Genomic DNA, 16,954 nt, shown 5'->3' with positions numbered 1-16,954 from the left:
TGTGGGGAGAGGGGCACAGATTATAGAAGGGCATGCAGAAACTTTGCGGGGGGGGGGGTAACAGACATGTTAATTATCCCTTGCCTGTAATGATGTTTTACCAAGGGTTGATTGAAACTTATCAAATTGTACTCTTTGGATATGTGTATTTTGCTGTATGTCAATTATACTCCAATAAAACTTTTTAAAATATTAAAAATAAAAAACATTAAAAGAGACATGTACCATGCTGTGTGAATATAAAAAACAGAAAGTTAATATAGGATCTGTCTGAACTCAAGATAATGGTTACCCTGGAAGAGTAGTACAATTGAGTTTAGACAACTCCATGGCAAAGCTCCATAAGGTAAGTGCCAAAGGAGCCTGCAAACTGAGGGGACAAAGGGAGACCAGTAATGCTTATGCAGCAACCACTGTGCTGCACGTGGGTTTGCTTACATATTCCCACCTCACAGCAATTCTAGGTGATAGATATCATTATCCTGTCTTACAAATGGGAAAAATAAGGCTCAGAGTAATTACATAACTGGGCCAAAGTCCCCTAGTTAATGGTATTTGGCTGAACAGGGACTAAAACCCACGTCTGACTCTAAAGATTTATTATAGAGCCCTACTGCTGGGCCCCTACAGAGGACCCGCCCAGCTCGGACAGTCCCCAAAAGCTTCATGGAGGAGATGGTATTTGAAATGGGCCTTGGAGTTTGGCTAGGATTTCGGTGGGCAGAGAAGCTCGGTGAAGAATGTTTTCCTGCAGAGGGAATGGCATGGCAATAGCTCAGAGGGCACATGTAGGGAAAGGCAGGCGGTGAGTTTGGCTGGAGGGTAGGGTGGGTCTAGAGGTGCTGTGGAAGGGGAAAAGGAGAGGTGGATTGTACTCTGGCAGGGAGATTTCAGTACTTTTCACTATTCTGGCAGTGGAGGAGCCACTGAAAGAGCCTAGGTAATGCCAAGAATTGGGAAATCTAATATATTTCAGCTCTGTATCCTTCCCCATTGCCCATATGTGTAGTAACACTCAGTAAACTTTGGCTGAAAGAACTAATAAGTGAATGCAAGGTAGACATTTAAGGTATGGTAATCATGTCCTCCCTGTGGATTGAAGTCACTGTAAAGCAGCCCTTTGCTCTTTTTAACTTGCTTGGAATTTTGAATAAAGTCTTTTTACCTTGAATAAACTTTTGAAATGAAAGGGAAGGAGAGACAGAGGAAGAGGAAAGAATGAAGAAGAAGAGGGAGACGGAGGAGGGAGGCAGGCAGAGGGAAGATGAGATCAGATCAGAGCCCACTGTGGTTGTCTCAGAGAGATACAGCAAGACGCTGGGCCAAGGCAGAAACATTGAGGCTGTCACCAGATCGAATGGATTCTTGCTTTCAGTGATAATGGAAATCAAACCTGAAACATGAATTTATAGGAAAAAGCTTTAATCAGAAAGTAAGGAAAATGACAAGGGATTTTAGCTTGAAAAGCTGACAAAGATTAGGCTGGCCCTTGACAAAGGAGGGTAAGAAAAAATAAGAAAAGGACTCCAACTTGAGCAGCTAGAAGGGGATCAGACTGGCCCATCAGTATAGCCCAGGAACCAGTTTTGTGGGGTGTTGTAGTGGGCTTAAATCTGATTGATCCTTTTCCCAGTCCTAATTTCCTAGCTCAAGTTGAATCCTTGGGACTGGAGGAGCAATTTTGTTCTCATTGGAGTTGTCCTCATGACTTGAGAGATAATTTCTTCATGTGCGGCGTTGCTGGAATCCAAGGTGACCGTAGCTTTAAGACAATGGAGACTTCTAGGTGTAGATGTTCTCTGTCTTGAACAGCAACAAGATAGCTAGGTACAATTAGGGCCAATAAACAAGATATTCCTTGAATGACTAATATCCCTATATACAGAGCTGAGAAGGATTTGACCAAAGTTTTACAACATGAAAGTCAAGCTTTTTTCTACTTTTAATTTTCTCCCATACATTTGTAGGGCCAGATTTTTCCAAAAAACATTTTTAAGCCCTTGTGTTTAACAGAAAATTCAAATCATGCTTTTGATAAGTAACAGGTTAAGGCCCCAGGAGTTTGTCTGTCCCCTGTCTTTATGGTGGTTTCTCACTATGTTGGGCTACAGGAAAGAGGAAAATGGAGGAGAAGTTTGGGGTCATTGACAGGGCCTGGCAGCTGGTTGGCTGCAGTCCCATTCAGAGACAGCTGTCAGCTCCAGCCCAGGGCCCAGCTCCAGGCTTTGAACCAGGAGGGTTCTGATACAAATCATGGAGACAGGGCCAGGGATTTAGCTCAATGGTTTCGCTGCCTGCTGTGCAAGCATAAGGACCAGAGTTCAATCTCTGGTACCAAAAAAATAAAAAATAAATAAACAAATCATGGAAACAGAGAGTTCTTAAGGAGGAGCTGGTCTGGGGAGGAGAGGATGAACTCTGCACAGGGTAAGCTGGAGACATCTGACCACTGGGGTCCAGTAGGCAGGAAAAAAAAGGGGTGGAGTGTGAAAGCTGAACTCAGAGAAAGCCCTGGGATGTTACTGTGGAGACAAGATTTCCAAGACAAAGTTCTCTCTCTTCCTTGTCTTGCAGTGGAGTAAAAGCTATTTATTTATTTATTTATTTATTTATTTATTATTTATTGGTACCGGGGACTGAACCCAGGACCTTGTGCTTGAGGAACAGGCAGCAGAACCATTGAGCTAAAATCCCTGGCCCACAGTTTTATTTTTGAGCTCTTACTCTGTACCCAGCCTTTCACTGTAGTTTGACTTCCACTCATTTCAGCATCTCAACAACTTTAGAAGATAATGTCATTGTCCTCATTTCACACATGAGAAACTCAGGTTTTAGGGGACGAAGAGGTGGGGCAAAGGTCATGGAGGGACAGGATGGTGAAGCCAGCTACATCCCAAGTCTGCCTGGCGACTTCACCACAGCACCTGGGACCTGTACCAGCACCTCCTGTCATCTGTTCTGTCAGCTCACTGGCTTCTGTGTCCTTCATTCCTGACTCAGTAGGTGTTTACAGGGAGCCTGTTTAAGAAGGAAGTGTGCACAAGAAACAACATCAAGAATCAACAAATGGGATCATATCAAATTTAATAGCTTCTGCACAGCAAGGGAAGCAACCATCAGAGTGAAGAGACAACCTACAGAATGGGAAAAAAATTTTGCCAGCTATACCTCAGAAAGAGTAAAGAACTCAAAAGAAATCAGACCCCCCCAAATAAAAGACCTAATCAAAAAATGGGCAACTGATATTAGTAGACACTTCCCAGAAGAAGAAATACAAATGGCCAACAAATACGTGAAATGCCAATTAAAACAACACAGACTCCATCTTACTCCAGAAAGGATGGCCATCATCAAGAAATCAAATAATCTACTCAGCCGTAAAGAATGAGAAACTAGAAACATTTGTAGCTAAATGGATGCACATTAAGGCCATACTCTTAAGTAAAATAAATAGGACACACGTGTAAATACTGAATAGTTTCTCTAGTGTGAGAAACTGAAAGTGTAAATAAGGATCAAAACGTATAATAGATAATGTGAATTAGGAAGAAAAGGTTCAAAGTGGAAGGGGGAGTGGGAGGGGTAAGGAAAGGATAGAAGGGAAAGGAACAAATATGAGAAAAGGAAAAAAATGGATACAAAGTGTTTGTAAACAGAGGGGTGGAGGGGTTGAAGGGAAGGAAGGAAGGGGAATGGGGAAAAAGTTAAGAACCAAGATATATCATGTAAAGGTACAAACTCCCAATGATGAATGTCATCATATTGTATATCTAAAATGTACCAATAAACTTAAAGAATAAAAAATAAATTATTACCTAAAAAAAAGAAATCAAATAATAACAAATGCTGGTGAAGCTGTGGAGAAAATTATTGGTAAGAATGTACACTAGTACAACCACTATGGAAATCAGTATAGAGATTCCTCAAAAAACTAAAACCAAAAATAAATAAATAAATAAATACTATTAAACTAGAATTTCCCTTTGATCCAGCTATTCCTCTTCTAGGTGTCTCCCCAAAAGAGTTACAGACATCATATTACAGGTATACATTCATACCCATGTTTATAGCAGCACAACTCATAATAGCTAAATCTTGGAAGCAGGCCTATATCTCCATCAATTGATGAATGGATGAAGAAAATGTGATATTTATTCACAATGGAGTACTACTTTGCCATAAAGAAGGATACACTTGAATCATTTATGGGAAAATGGATGCATCTTGAGAACATGATGTTAGGTGAAATAAAGCAAATACACAAGGTTAAATATTTCATTGTTTCTCTCTTTTCTTTGTTTGGTACCAGGGATCAAACTCGGGTCCTTGCACTTGCGCAGCAGGCGGTGAAACCACTGAGCTAAATCCCCGGCCGTCATTGTTTCTCTTTTATGAGAAACCCAAAATACAAGTAAAGATCAAAATAAAAGATAAATCACAGGAAGTGAGGAGATAGATCTTCAAATAGAGATGGAGGGGGGAGGGAGACGAAGGGAAAGGGATGAAAAACTAACTGAAAATGTACTACGTACACATACCAATTCACCATGAGGAACGTGACCATTATGTGCTACAAACACATACTAATAAAAATAAAAATTAAAAAGAGAAAGTAGTGTGATATGCATACGTACCAATTCCCCACAATAAATGTATTTATGTATCTCAAACATATGCTAATACATTTTTGTGTATGTGTGATACCAGGGATCGAATTCAGGACCTTGCGCTTGAGAGGCAGGTGCCGTTCCACTGAGCTAAATCTCCGGCCCTTACTAATACATTTTTAAAACATTAAAAAATATTAAAAGGAAAATTTTTGTATAAACCATTCAATTTTTAATAACTTTTATTTAAGGAAAAAGAAGTGTGAGCTGGGTATGGTGGCTCAGGCCTGTAATCCCAGCGTTCTGGGAGACTGAGGCAGGAGAATCTCCTTTGAGTTTAGTCTGGACAATTTCGTGACTTAGCAAGACTATGTCTCAAAAAGGGGCTGGGGTTGTACCTCAGTGTGAAGACCTTGTGTTCAACCCCCAGTACTCCTGAGAGAGAGAGAGAGAGAGAGAGAGAGAGAGAGAGAGAGAGAGAGAGAGAGAGAGAGAAGAGGGGAGTTGAGGGGGGAGGAGAGAGAGAGGGAAAGAGAAAAGAGAAGAGAAGGGGGGAGGGGAGGGGGGAGAGGGGAGGGGGGAGGGGGAGAGAGAGGAGGGACCTAAACTGAGGAGCCCCTGTGTTCCTCCGGAGAAGTGCACGCTGGAAATGAGGTGCACAGTCACAACACAGCGCAGAAAGTACTAAATCTCCCACAGAGGTTTAGCAGAAACCTGGAGAAGGTCAGAGCTAGGAGAAGTGGCTTCAGCCAGTGCAGAGGAATGGAGAAATGAACAAAAGCGTGATTCTTACGCACTCGCTGTATGGCAGCCCTTTCTGGGGGATCGCCATCCATCAGCGGGGTTAATCTCAGATTCCCTTCAGCCCTTGCACCCACAGGAACTGGGACAGGAGGCCAGCTGGAGTGTGGACCTGTGCTCTGTACAGGCCCCTTCTCCCGCTGCCCGGTACTGTCTGTACTTTGTGCAATCGCTTGCACACGTCTCCCACTAGGCTGTGAGCCCCGTGTCCTGAAACTGCCTCTGCCCCCATCGCTGCTGTGCTCTGTGTCACTTCCAGCAGGTCCAGCTCTCAGCACAGCACCGGGCTGACCTCAGGTGCTCTCTACATATCTATTCAGAAGGAAGGGCCTGAGGCAAGCAAGGAAGAAGAAAGAAGTTCAGAGAAATGTCCACACCTAGAAAATTATGGAGAAAGATTCAAACCCATATCTCCTGCCTCTAAATCTCTAACTTCAAATATCCAAATAACAATCAAATATTCAAATAACAAAGAACAGCGTGGCTTTGGGTACACCCCTGCCCTCTCCATGCCTAGCAGGAAGGTATTTCAGGGGACAGCAGTGGCTCCAGGTTAAACTGTAGGTGAAGGGAGGCTGAACAGACAAAACTCAGCCCCCCTCTTGAACAATATTGTTGAGACTTTGAGGGAAACAACAAAAACTTTGTTTTATTGCTGGGACAAGTAATGTCTGAGGATGCTGGGATGAAGTCCCCACCCATGCTCTCCCCTCTGGCTGTCACACGGGTCTCAGTAACTTCTGTGTCCTTGCAGGATGGAGGGCAATGCCGAATACATCCTCCCTACTGAAACAAGATATGTTGGGGAGATGAAGGACGGCATGTTTCACGGCAAAGGAACCCTGTACTTCCCCAGCGGGAGCCGATACGATGCCATGTGGGAGAAGGGACTGGCTGTAAAGGTGATCAGCCAGGGCTGCAGAGGGGAGATCCCTGAGCAGGAAGCGCTCCCCACACACACTGCCATGGTGCCCTGCCCTCGCTGCCTGGTGCCCACCTCCTTCCACTCTCTCTATCCTGGTTCTTGACCTCCCACAGCTCTAGAGTCTTCTTTCTCCCTCTGGATCTGGAAGAGCCCCTAATGGGGCTGTTAGGAGTTTCAGTCCTGTTACCCCACTTCCTGTCAGATGTGGAGCCCTTGATTTTGCCTCCTGAGACTCTGGGTCAGAAGTCAAATTGGGTCATCAGGGACACATTCCTCATGGAAGCTCTAGGGGGAATCATTACCTCACCTTTCCCAGTTTGTAGAAGCTGCACGCATTCCTTGGCTCCTGACCACACATCACTCCGACCTCTACTTCCAGCACTATATTACCTTCCCTTTCCCTGCTTTTGTCATCATCTCGCCTCCTTTCACCCAGACCTTGCTACTTCAGTCTTAGAAGGACTCTTGTGATTACCTTGGGCACACCCAGATAATCCAGGATAACGTCCCTCACTTCAGGACCCTTCATTTAATTGCATCTGAAAAGTCTCCTTTGCCATGCAAGGCAACATATTAAGTCCCAGCAGACATTGGCATGTTTAGGAGACTACTGTTCAGCCTGCCACAATAGTAATAGACATCTGCTCGGAGGATTGTGGAAATAAATCAGATAAAATGTGTGAGCATTTGGCCAAGATCCTGACATGCAGTAGGCACTCAATACGTGTTAGTTACTATTACTACCACCATCTCTGCTACTATCATTATAAATTGGCTAATTCAAAGATCCAAACTTGGGATTTGTGGACCATCAGTAGATTTCAGGGGTCGGTGAAACCTAATTTTTACACAAAAGTTTCTATGTCTATGGGACTGTTTTTCTCTGGGGAAAAGATCTATAGGTTTTATCAGTTTTACTAAGAGTGTGAATCCAAAAAGAAAGATTGTAAAAACACTTCTTCTTTTATAGCTTGGACAATCTAAGCCCCAGGAAGGGGATGTGACTTACTCAAGGTCACACAGTGAACTAATACTATTGTGGGAATTTCCACCCGTTTCCTGATGCCTAGGCCCACATCGTTTCTACATCCTGAGACTCCCTTTAGCACTAAGGCAGCAAAAGCAGAAGGCACATGTTTGGACCAAGGGCCATGGCTGATGGCTCTGACCTTTCTAGCTATGATAATAATAAAATAATAATATTAACAACATTTATGAGTGCTTACTATATGTCTGTTATTAGAGTTCTTCAGGAAAACAGAACCAAAAGGAGAGAGAGAGAGATTATTAAGAGGGATTGGCTCATGAGATTATGGAGGCTGCCCTAAAATCTGTCCTCTGCAAATTGAAGGCCCAGGAAAACCGGGGCTGTAGGACTAGTTCAAACTTGAAGAATGAGAACCAGGGAGTCAATGGTACAAGTCCTGATTAGTGAAAAGGTCCGGGAAATCAGGAGTGCTGATGTCCAAGAGGAGGAGAAGGGCAGGGGATTTAGCTCAGTGGTTCCACCGCCTGCCTCACAAGTGCAAGGTCCTGAGTTTGATCCCCGGTACCAAAAAAAAGAGAAGGAGAACATGGATGTCCATTCTTGAGCAGAGAACAAATTGGCTCTTCCTATCCTGTTTCTTCTATCCAGGCCTTCAAAGCACTGGATGCTGCCCACCTGATTCAAGGAGGGTCGTCTGCTTTCCTCGGTCTACATCCATTAGAACTGTCCAGTTGCCACATAGAATCAGCTACCACAATCAGGCACTGTGCTAAATGCTTTCCATACACCATCTCATTGAACTCTCAGTCCTCCATTTACTCTATACCAGTGTTATCCTACTTTGACAAAAGTGGATACCAAGGGCCAAGAGAGGAGGTCATCTGCTCAAGTCCACACTGAGAGTTACCTTACTGACTGGCAGGCACAGAGCTCAGAATTTACATTCCTCCACTCCTCACAACCATAATAATTGTGATAGTCATCACTTCGTATCTGTAGCAATGGGAAACCACCTTATTCGCAAAGAGGCTTTGGCTCCTCAGATGCATGTATGGTCTTGTATTCCAGGGCACGTATACTTTCAAAGATGGGCTGCAGTATGATGCGGAACACTGGCATTACTGCGACAGCTATGACCGGAGATTTTACACTGAGATCTGCTATGGCTTGAAGCCTTCAGGTATTCAGGCCCCTCCCCACTTCTCCACACGCAGACTTGGAGGGAAACTGGAAGCAACTTTAAATGAGTGACTGTGGTCCACTTGAGCACCTCGAAGGAGAGGAACTGAACAGCCGCAGAACCTAAAAGACCCAGGTCCTGGAGCCAGAAAGGACAGTCCTTAAATCTTAGCTCCTCTGGACTGGCCAGGGGACTGTTAGCAGTGCCTCAGTTTCCCTCTCCAAAATGGGGCTGATAGCATCGTCTACCTCCCAAGATTGTTGTCAGTAAGATAACTTCTATAAAGGGCTTAGAAGAGTGCCTTGTGTGCACCTGCCACCTGTTCTTATTTATGGTACCTGCTGTAACCCTAAAGATAGGTACATGCTTTAAAAGAGAGGAGGGCAGAGAGCAGCACTGACAGAGCATGTACTCTGTGGACCAGGTGCTAGCCGAGGCTCTCTGTAATCACTGTCTCCTTGACTCCACAGAGGCCCCTGCCTGGTCCCCTTCCCTGTCCGATGTCATAGAGGCAAAAGTTCATGCTGTGAAGTCCAAACATGTTTCCCAATGGCAGAGCTCACCTAGGGGCCTCTGATTTTCTCTCTGATACCCTCTGGATCATGCCACCCCTCTGCAGAAGCATGTTCCACCCCAGAGGGTGACATTTTGGCCAAGAGTCTGGCTTCAGAGAGTGGCAGTTTAAGGGATTCTCTGTATGTCTAAGACTAATGCTAGATCTAGTGAACCCCAAGAAGAGCATGGTTTGAGGCCCAGCAGAGACAATATATCAGAGATCACAAATGGCAAAATGACTTTTAAACTGTAAAGACAATCCCTGTGTAGTTGACAGAACATGGAGCCAGAAGGTCTGGGTTTGAGTCCTAGCGTTCACTCTCAATAACGATGAGCCCAGACAAGCCAACCTCCATTAAGTCAGAAACTTCCAGAAAACACTGAAGTCAGGCAGGCCAGAGTTCCTTGACCAGGATCCTGACTTTGTGACCTTGGACCTTGGACCTTGGATCTGTTGTTTGACCAAGTGGACGACCTTCTCTCCCTTTCCTTTCCTGATCCTCACACACAACAGCATCTCCTCTCCCTGCCCTCTGTAACTATTGATGCTGGGATTTCCCAGAGTTCCCTGGTTCAGGCCTTTTTCTATTCTTCTAAACTCTATGCCTAAACAACTAGATTCACTTGTAAGCCTTAAACTGTCATCAACTCACAGACTGAAATAAGAATGAGCCTCAGATTCTGCATTTACCTGTACAGGTCATTCCTCGTCTCCTCAGCACTGAATTCATCACCATCCTCACCAACCCACTCTCCCCAAGTGATGATACCACAGTGAATGTCATGTCCATCCACCTAGATAAGCCTGCCTTCCCTTCCCCCTTGCCCCATGTGTAGTTATCACTTGGCCCTGGAGATTCTGCCTCTTAAATGGAATCCTTCATTTGTTCACTCAGCAGATATTTCCTGAGCACCTCTATGTGCCGGGTGGTGTTCTCCTCATCCACTGTCACTGCTCTGTTCCAGACCTCCTTCATTCTCCTCTTGACTGAGTAACTGACTTCCCAAGATCCGTGCCAGTCTCCATTCTGTGATCACTTTCACCTTTTAAAAATGTAGATCTGAGCCAGCTCTGGTGATGCCCACCTGTAATCCCAGCATTCTGGGAGGCTGAGAAAGATTGCAAGTTTGAGCACTGCATGGGCAACTTAGTGACTTAGCAAGACTCTGTCTCAAAATACACAAATGGAAAAGAGGGCTCAGGGTGTAGCTCAGTGCAAAAGCTCTGGGTTCGATCCCCAGTGCTGAGAAATAAAAGTGGATCTGGTTGCCACCCACACATCCACCCCCTTCAGTGCCACCTATAACCCTCAACATGAGGGTCCACATTCTCAAAACAACTTATTGTTCTCTGGCTTCTGCTGATGTGTCCACCTCATCCTCAGGTACCCACTCTGGGTTTTTCTTTCCTTTCTTGCCATTTTTTCTTCTTCTCTCTTCCTCAAAGAGACCACCCTTTCTGCCATTTCTCTACCTGAAATCCTCTAACCCTCACATTTAACCCAAATAATTCCTTCCCATCCTTCAGGTCTAAGCTTTATGTCCATTTCTCCAGAATTCTCTTCCCTGAATTCCTAGACTAAGTGAGGTCCCCCTCTGGTATGTCACAGTGCAGCTGTGACCCTTTTCCCAGAGCATCCATGTTTATGTTTCCAAGCCAGCTGTGAGTAAGGACAGGGCTGGGTCTTATTCACAGCTGTATTCCCACTGCCTAGCCCGTTGCCTGCCATGTAAGAGGCGCTCAGTAAGGAGCTGTTGTCAAGCAGTGTCTTACTTGCTTTTCTCATTGCTGAGACAAAATACCTGGCACCCAAGGTTAAAGGAGGAAAGGTTTATTTCGGCTGTCAGTTTGTAGAGGTTTCAGTCAGTAGTTGGCTGGCTCCAAGGCAGGGTGGCATGGCAGAGAGGCAGCCAGCACTGAAGTAGCAAGCAGCAAGCAGCAATCAACAAGCAGCCATAGCAGCCTCTTTCTGTCCCTTATGTTATATCCAGGCTACCAGCCCTTAGGGTGGGCAGCACTCACACCCAGGATGGGCTTTTCCATTATCCACACCCAGAACTATGCCAAACCAATCAGTGGACTAATTTAATAATCACACACCCTTAATTCCAGCACCACACACTCTAGATTCAGCCACCCCTGAAAAAGCCCCACCTATGACCACATGAGGCTTTGGGGGGACATCTAGACACAAGCCATAATAAACAGGGAGAATAATACTGACACCATATTGGATGGAGGGGTACACTTGGGGACTTAAAGCAATAATATTAACAAACATTTCCAGTGCACCTCTTCCTTAGTTATGAAAGGTTCTAGACTTTATCTTGGGCTTGTCACACCAACTGAAACCCTTGAATATAAACCCCCTGCTCTCCACCCTCCTGTGTGGTGCCTCTGCAAGAAAAAGGCTGTAAAACACTTGGCATAGAAGAAGTGCTCAGTACTATAATCATAAATCCAATACACATAGGGTTAGACTAGGGTCAAGGTCAAGGTTAGAGTTAGGTGTATTATTTACCAACATTAGAGCACCTACTGTGTGCAGGACCCTTAGCTATGAGCATGGTACTATATACTCAGTGGGTGTATTAGCTTTTTTGTTGCTAAGACACAATATCTGACATCCACAATTTAAAGGAGGAGAAGTTTATTTTGACTCTCCGTTTTCAGAATATTCACTCCATGGTTGCTTGGGTCCAAGGCAAAAAGAGCATGGTAGATATTATGGGTTGTATCTAGATGTCCTCCCAAAGCCTCATCCAGTCATAGTGGTGGGGCTTTTTGGAGATGGCTGTATCTAGAGTATATGATACTGGAATTAAGGACGTGATACTGGGATTGATTCATGGTACAATGTTAGGATTAAGGGTGCCCCAACCCTTGGTGTGAGTGATACCTGCCCTAAGGGTGGGTAGCCTGGATAGAATATAAGGGACAGAAAGAGGGCTGCTGTTGATGCTGCTTGTGGCTTGCTGCCTCTTCACTACTTTATTGCTTTGCTGCTTTCTACCCACCATGAACTGTTTCTCCTCTGTGATGCTCCTCTGCCATGCCACCCTGTCTTGGAGCCAACCAACTATGAACTGAAACCTCTACAAATTGTGAGCTACAATAAACATTTCCATCCTTTGGATGTCTGGTATTTGGTCTCAGCAATGAGAAAAGTAAACAAGACAGAGGAAGAACCTGGCAGAGGTTTATCTTGCCTCACAGTTTTCAGAGGATTCAGTCTATGGTTGGTTGGCTCCAAGGCAAAAAGAACATGGTAGAAGGGTCTGATGGAGGAAAGCTACTCACCTCATGGAGACCAGGAAGCAGAGAGAAAGAGGAGCCAGGGACAAGACTATACTCTTCCAGGTCACACCCTCTGTGGCCCACCCCTTTCAACCAGGCCCCACCTCCAAACAAGACTTTTAGGGGACATTTTACATCTAAACCATAACAGTGATCATCTAGCTGTCTGTCCAGAGAACAGAATTATAGGGTGTACAATTACAGGAACCTGAGAACTTATTTATTATAACACCTCCCTTTATTCAGACCATAGCATTCCACAATACACACACACGTGCACCCACAGAATGCGTGACCAAAAAAGTGCACTGATTCCTTTTGTGCTTCCAGTGGTTCCAGGGTCCCTGTCTTGGAGCCACACACAGAATTTCTTTTCCCCTTCAAGTGAGCACTTAGCATTTGGGTCCCAGAGCCAGGCTGCTTCCTAGCTGGATAACTCTGAGCAAGACAGTTAGCTTCTCTGACCATCAGTTTTCTTATCCATAAAATGGAGTCACATGGTTGCTCTAAGGAGCACATGAAACAGGAAGAGCATAATGCCTGGAACATTAAACACTCAATAAATGCCAGCTGCACTGCTAATTTAGGTGAGAATCAAGGTTGTCCACTGACTCACTTCTTTTCTAGTGTTCCCCCGTATGTGCTTTACAAGGTTTCCTGAGTGAGGTTAGGGGCTTTGTGCCTGTCCTTTGCCCACAATTTGACTATCACCCCTCCCCTGGACCTGTCCTCCTGTTCACTTTGCCAATTCTGAGTCACTCTCAACGGTCACTCTGACTCTAGAACCTGTGCCCTTTGTCACAGTGTCCCAAGAAATGGAGGAGGATAGAGTCAGGTAAGAAAACAAAGCTCTAGTTCCCAAGATGCCCACAGAACCATCTTCAGAAAGCACCTCCAGGAGCCTGTTTCTCCTGAGTTGCCTCTTGCTTTGAATAGGGAGTTTGGTCCAACAGTGGAGCCAGGTTGTCACATGAGGATCCAGCCACAGGTGGGCTTACAGGGGCATTGGGTTTGTATTTGGCCTTGGTGGTGAACTAATGATCTGTTATGCCCTTTCAAGTTATCTGTCAACTCACTAATATGGACCCACCCAGAAAGATCCCCAAAGGCTGTTATGATTGTGGAGATGGCTTCTACAACCCGGTCACAAGGATCATCAGGGACTACAAGAGCCACTTTCTGAGAAATGCAGGTAGGTTTGTGCCAACACACTGCAGCATGCTCTCTCTTCCCTCTACCTCCATATAAGATTGTACATGTGTATGCACACATTCGTGTCTGCATTTAATAAGAAAAGAGGATTTTGCTGATAGAAGACAAAAGTTGGTTATCTGGAAATTTCACTATTTGTACCCCTGGTTGGCATATCTGTACACAGGCATAGAGTTATATCAAGAACACTTGCGATCTAAGTGTGACAGCACATTAAATGTAGCACTGAAAGGACCAAAGTATTTATTTTGGATGCAAGCATTCAAATAGTATTTCATGGATACCTACTGTATGCTAGACACTGTGGTTAGTGTTGGGGGTAAGACAGAGCAAAGCTAGACATGGATTCCTTTCCCTGTGAAGCTACTATTGCGACAGGTAGGAGACAAGGACTGTAAACAACTGATTACATCATGGAATAAGCACCATTGAAAGGGAAAACATGTCTCTCAGGGAGGGAGAACGGGCATCCCAGAGAGGTGGGAGTGATACTGCAGAAGCGCCATGAAGGGGTATGTAATGGAGAACTGGCACTTCAGAGAAGATTTGAGAAGAACCTGGTATCTAAATGTCACCAATTAACTGAGGGTTCTTTTGCTCACTTTGGATGGAACTCATGAACACGTGGAGTGTAGCTCTTTTGGTGTTGATAGCCCTGAGCTTTGAGTGCCCGTGGCTATCAGCTCTTAGTGTTAGCAGCCCTCTGCCACTGTTCTGGCAGCAAGAGCCAGCAGCTACCAGCAGCCCTCAGGAACTTGTCTGGTCACTGGAGATGGTAGCTCCCAGCAGCTCTCCATGACTCTGTCATTTTCTGCTGCTATCTGTCTTCCATGTCATCAGCCCCAGCTGCCGGCTGCTTTCAGCACCAGCGATCTTAGTATACCAGCCAGCCTGCTGCACTCGGGACAAAAATCATGAATAAGCAAAAATATGTCACCCAGAAGAGGCTTTATTAGGACTTATGCTGCATCAGAGAAGGGAAAAGTACAGGGACTGATCCACTAAGGGTGGCGGGGGGTGGTGTTGCTTATTACAAGAAAAGGTGGGCTTGCACATGTGTGGTGTTGGTCGTGGGTATGGGAAAAGCTCCTCAGAGACCTGATTAAGGATGGCTGCAGAGGGGTAGAGTCATCCAGAGAGGCTGTGGGGTGGAGTTATCTGGGATGGGCCTGACTGAAGCTTGCTGCAAAGCTCCAAAGCAAATGTCTCCCAGAGCAGCCTTGAGGTGGCTGACATAGCCGTGGTCAGCTGGGAGGTACTTGGGGCAGGCGTGGAAGAAAGGAAAAGTAAAGTATCTCTTGGGGAGTGCTGGGCTTTTCTGTCCAGAGTAACAGGGAATCAACCACAGGCCTGGGGAAGTGGTTCCCGGCCAGAGGAAACAGACCAGGTACAAGGTTAGAGGGGTGCAATACCATACAGTGTGTGAAGGCTGGTGAGCCCCTCAGCCAGCTGGAGGAGCCAGAACCTCACTTTAGTGCGTGAACTCAACGTTGATGAGACTGAGATGAACTGATTTACAGTGACTAAACTCACAGGAGACAATGTAAATAAGAACATAAACATCTTTCTTTAATGCAATGATCCTGACCTTTCCCTTTTCTGGAGTAAAGTCCTGCTAAGGAATAACAAAAACTATGAACCCTCTTCCCAGAAAAATGCCTACATGTGCTCACACACACATATATTTACACATGCACATGTGTCTACACACACACACACACACACACACACACAATTTTGCATACAGTCCTAAAGAATTAATTGTCCCTCTAAAGATTCAGGTCTTAGATTCAGAAACTTTGCTCTGTAATGAAAAGAAGAAACCAAATGGACTAGAAAGTTGTACTGGTGGTGGACAGCATCCTCTTTCCACAGAGAGATTTACTTGTCAGTCAGTGATGATCAGAAAGTTGTCCTGTGAGGCTGGCATAGGAGCAAAATGAATCATCACATATCCTGTGGCCCGAATCCTAGAGCTGGGTACCACTGGAGGAACATGACAATCACACACCCAGGGGCCTGGCTCACATTTCTTCAATGACTCCCTCTTTTCCATGAACTCAGGGCACTGCCATGTGGCACATTAAATTCTGCTGTATGTTAACACACTTATGTGATGTTTCTTGGTCCAGTGAGTGAAGAAGCTGTCACCTTAAGCAATGCTAAAACAGGTGTATTTACTGAAGGCTTCTTAGGACTTTCAATACACTGATATGATTTGCCCTTTTCCTTTGTGGCATTTTTTCAGTTGTAATTACCTATTTATGTAATGATTTGCTCAATGTCTGTCTCCCAGCAGACCGTAGGGACCATGTGAGAAGGGCCTCTGTCTTGTCTCCACTTGTGTTATCAGGGCCAATCAGAAAAGCAGAAAGAATGCAATATCAGGAGCTCAACCAACTGGCTCTTGGAGGGCTGAGAAAGCAGAAAGGAGAGGTTGAAGTAACAGGAAGTAGCCCCAGAAGGCTGCTCCCACCTCAGGGACTGGCACCCAGAGTAAGAGACTGGGTCATGAAAACCTGGAATGTCAATGCAGGGACCCCAGGGCCTGTAGCCCAGACTTGCAAAAGGAGGACACTGCCAGCAGCGCTGGCTCCCTCAGTGCTTCAAGGACAGCCCTGCCAAGCGAAGACCCTGACCTCAGAGGAGGGAGTACTGTCTAGCAGAGCCTCCTAAAAGAGCAATGATGCTGATTCTGCCAGTGTAGGGGAAAAACCGGAAACTGGAAGTGAAATGCCATGACATGACATCAGTGTGAACAGCAGGCCATCAGAATGCCATGCAACTCCTGTGTCTCTGTGCTTTGCAGCTCGTAACAAAACAGAAACACAGTTCAGTTAGTCTCAGCGCCTGCGCAGCAAAGCAGTCAGAAGGGCTGGTGTGGGGCCCACAGTCAGTAGCTTCTAACCAGCCCACCCTTTCCTTGCGCAGCACCCACATACACTCTTAGATGTTAAAACTTCAGAAGAAAAAAGAAACGTGATCCGTACTTGTATAACAAGTTGCAACTATCTTTAGTGAAGATTCTCATGCTCTCCCACAATGGGGACACCAAAAATGCCCAATAGACATTGTATCCATCTTTGAGTAATGTTGTTCCTCAGCATCCTACCTGAATGTCTATAATTTATAAGCCATTGCCAGCAATCCTTCTATAAAATAGTAAGGTGGGGGAGTAAACAAATCAGTTAAAACAAATATATATATATGTATATAGATATATTATGTAAGTATATAGAATGACCGATGACATAGAAATCTACTCATCCGTAGATATTTGCACATAAAAGCAAGGAAGAGGGCCAGGATTTAGCTCAGTGGTGCTGCTGCCTGCCTCGCAAGCACAAGGTCCTGAGCTCAGTCCCTGGTACCAAAAAAAAAAAAAAAG

At 45.1% G+C, this 16,954-nt stretch overlaps 1 protein-coding gene across 1 annotated transcript in view; it reads left to right on the top strand.

Moving 5' to 3' along the window:
• The window catches only part of Morn5 (MORN repeat containing 5), a 38,360-nt gene that overhangs the window by 3,296 nt on the left and 18,110 nt on the right, over positions 1 to 16,954 (top strand). The window contains exons 2-4 of the mRNA XM_004849434.4: positions 6,163 to 6,310; positions 8,390 to 8,501; positions 13,415 to 13,546. Coding sequence (XP_004849491.1) covers positions 6,163 to 6,310; positions 8,390 to 8,501; positions 13,415 to 13,546 — 392 coding nt within the window. The remainder of the gene's footprint in view (positions 1 to 6,162; positions 6,311 to 8,389; positions 8,502 to 13,414; positions 13,547 to 16,954) is intronic.

The sequence above is a fragment of the Heterocephalus glaber genome, unplaced genomic scaffold (genome assembly GCF_053883595.1).
Source record: "Heterocephalus glaber isolate CG9 unplaced genomic scaffold, H.glaber_assembly_v1.0 deba00001479, whole genome shotgun sequence".
Taxonomy (NCBI): Eukaryota; Metazoa; Chordata; class Mammalia; order Rodentia; family Bathyergidae; genus Heterocephalus; species Heterocephalus glaber.
The sequence above is the reverse complement of the archived record's forward strand: the minus strand, read 5'-3'. Positions and strand labels throughout refer to the sequence as shown.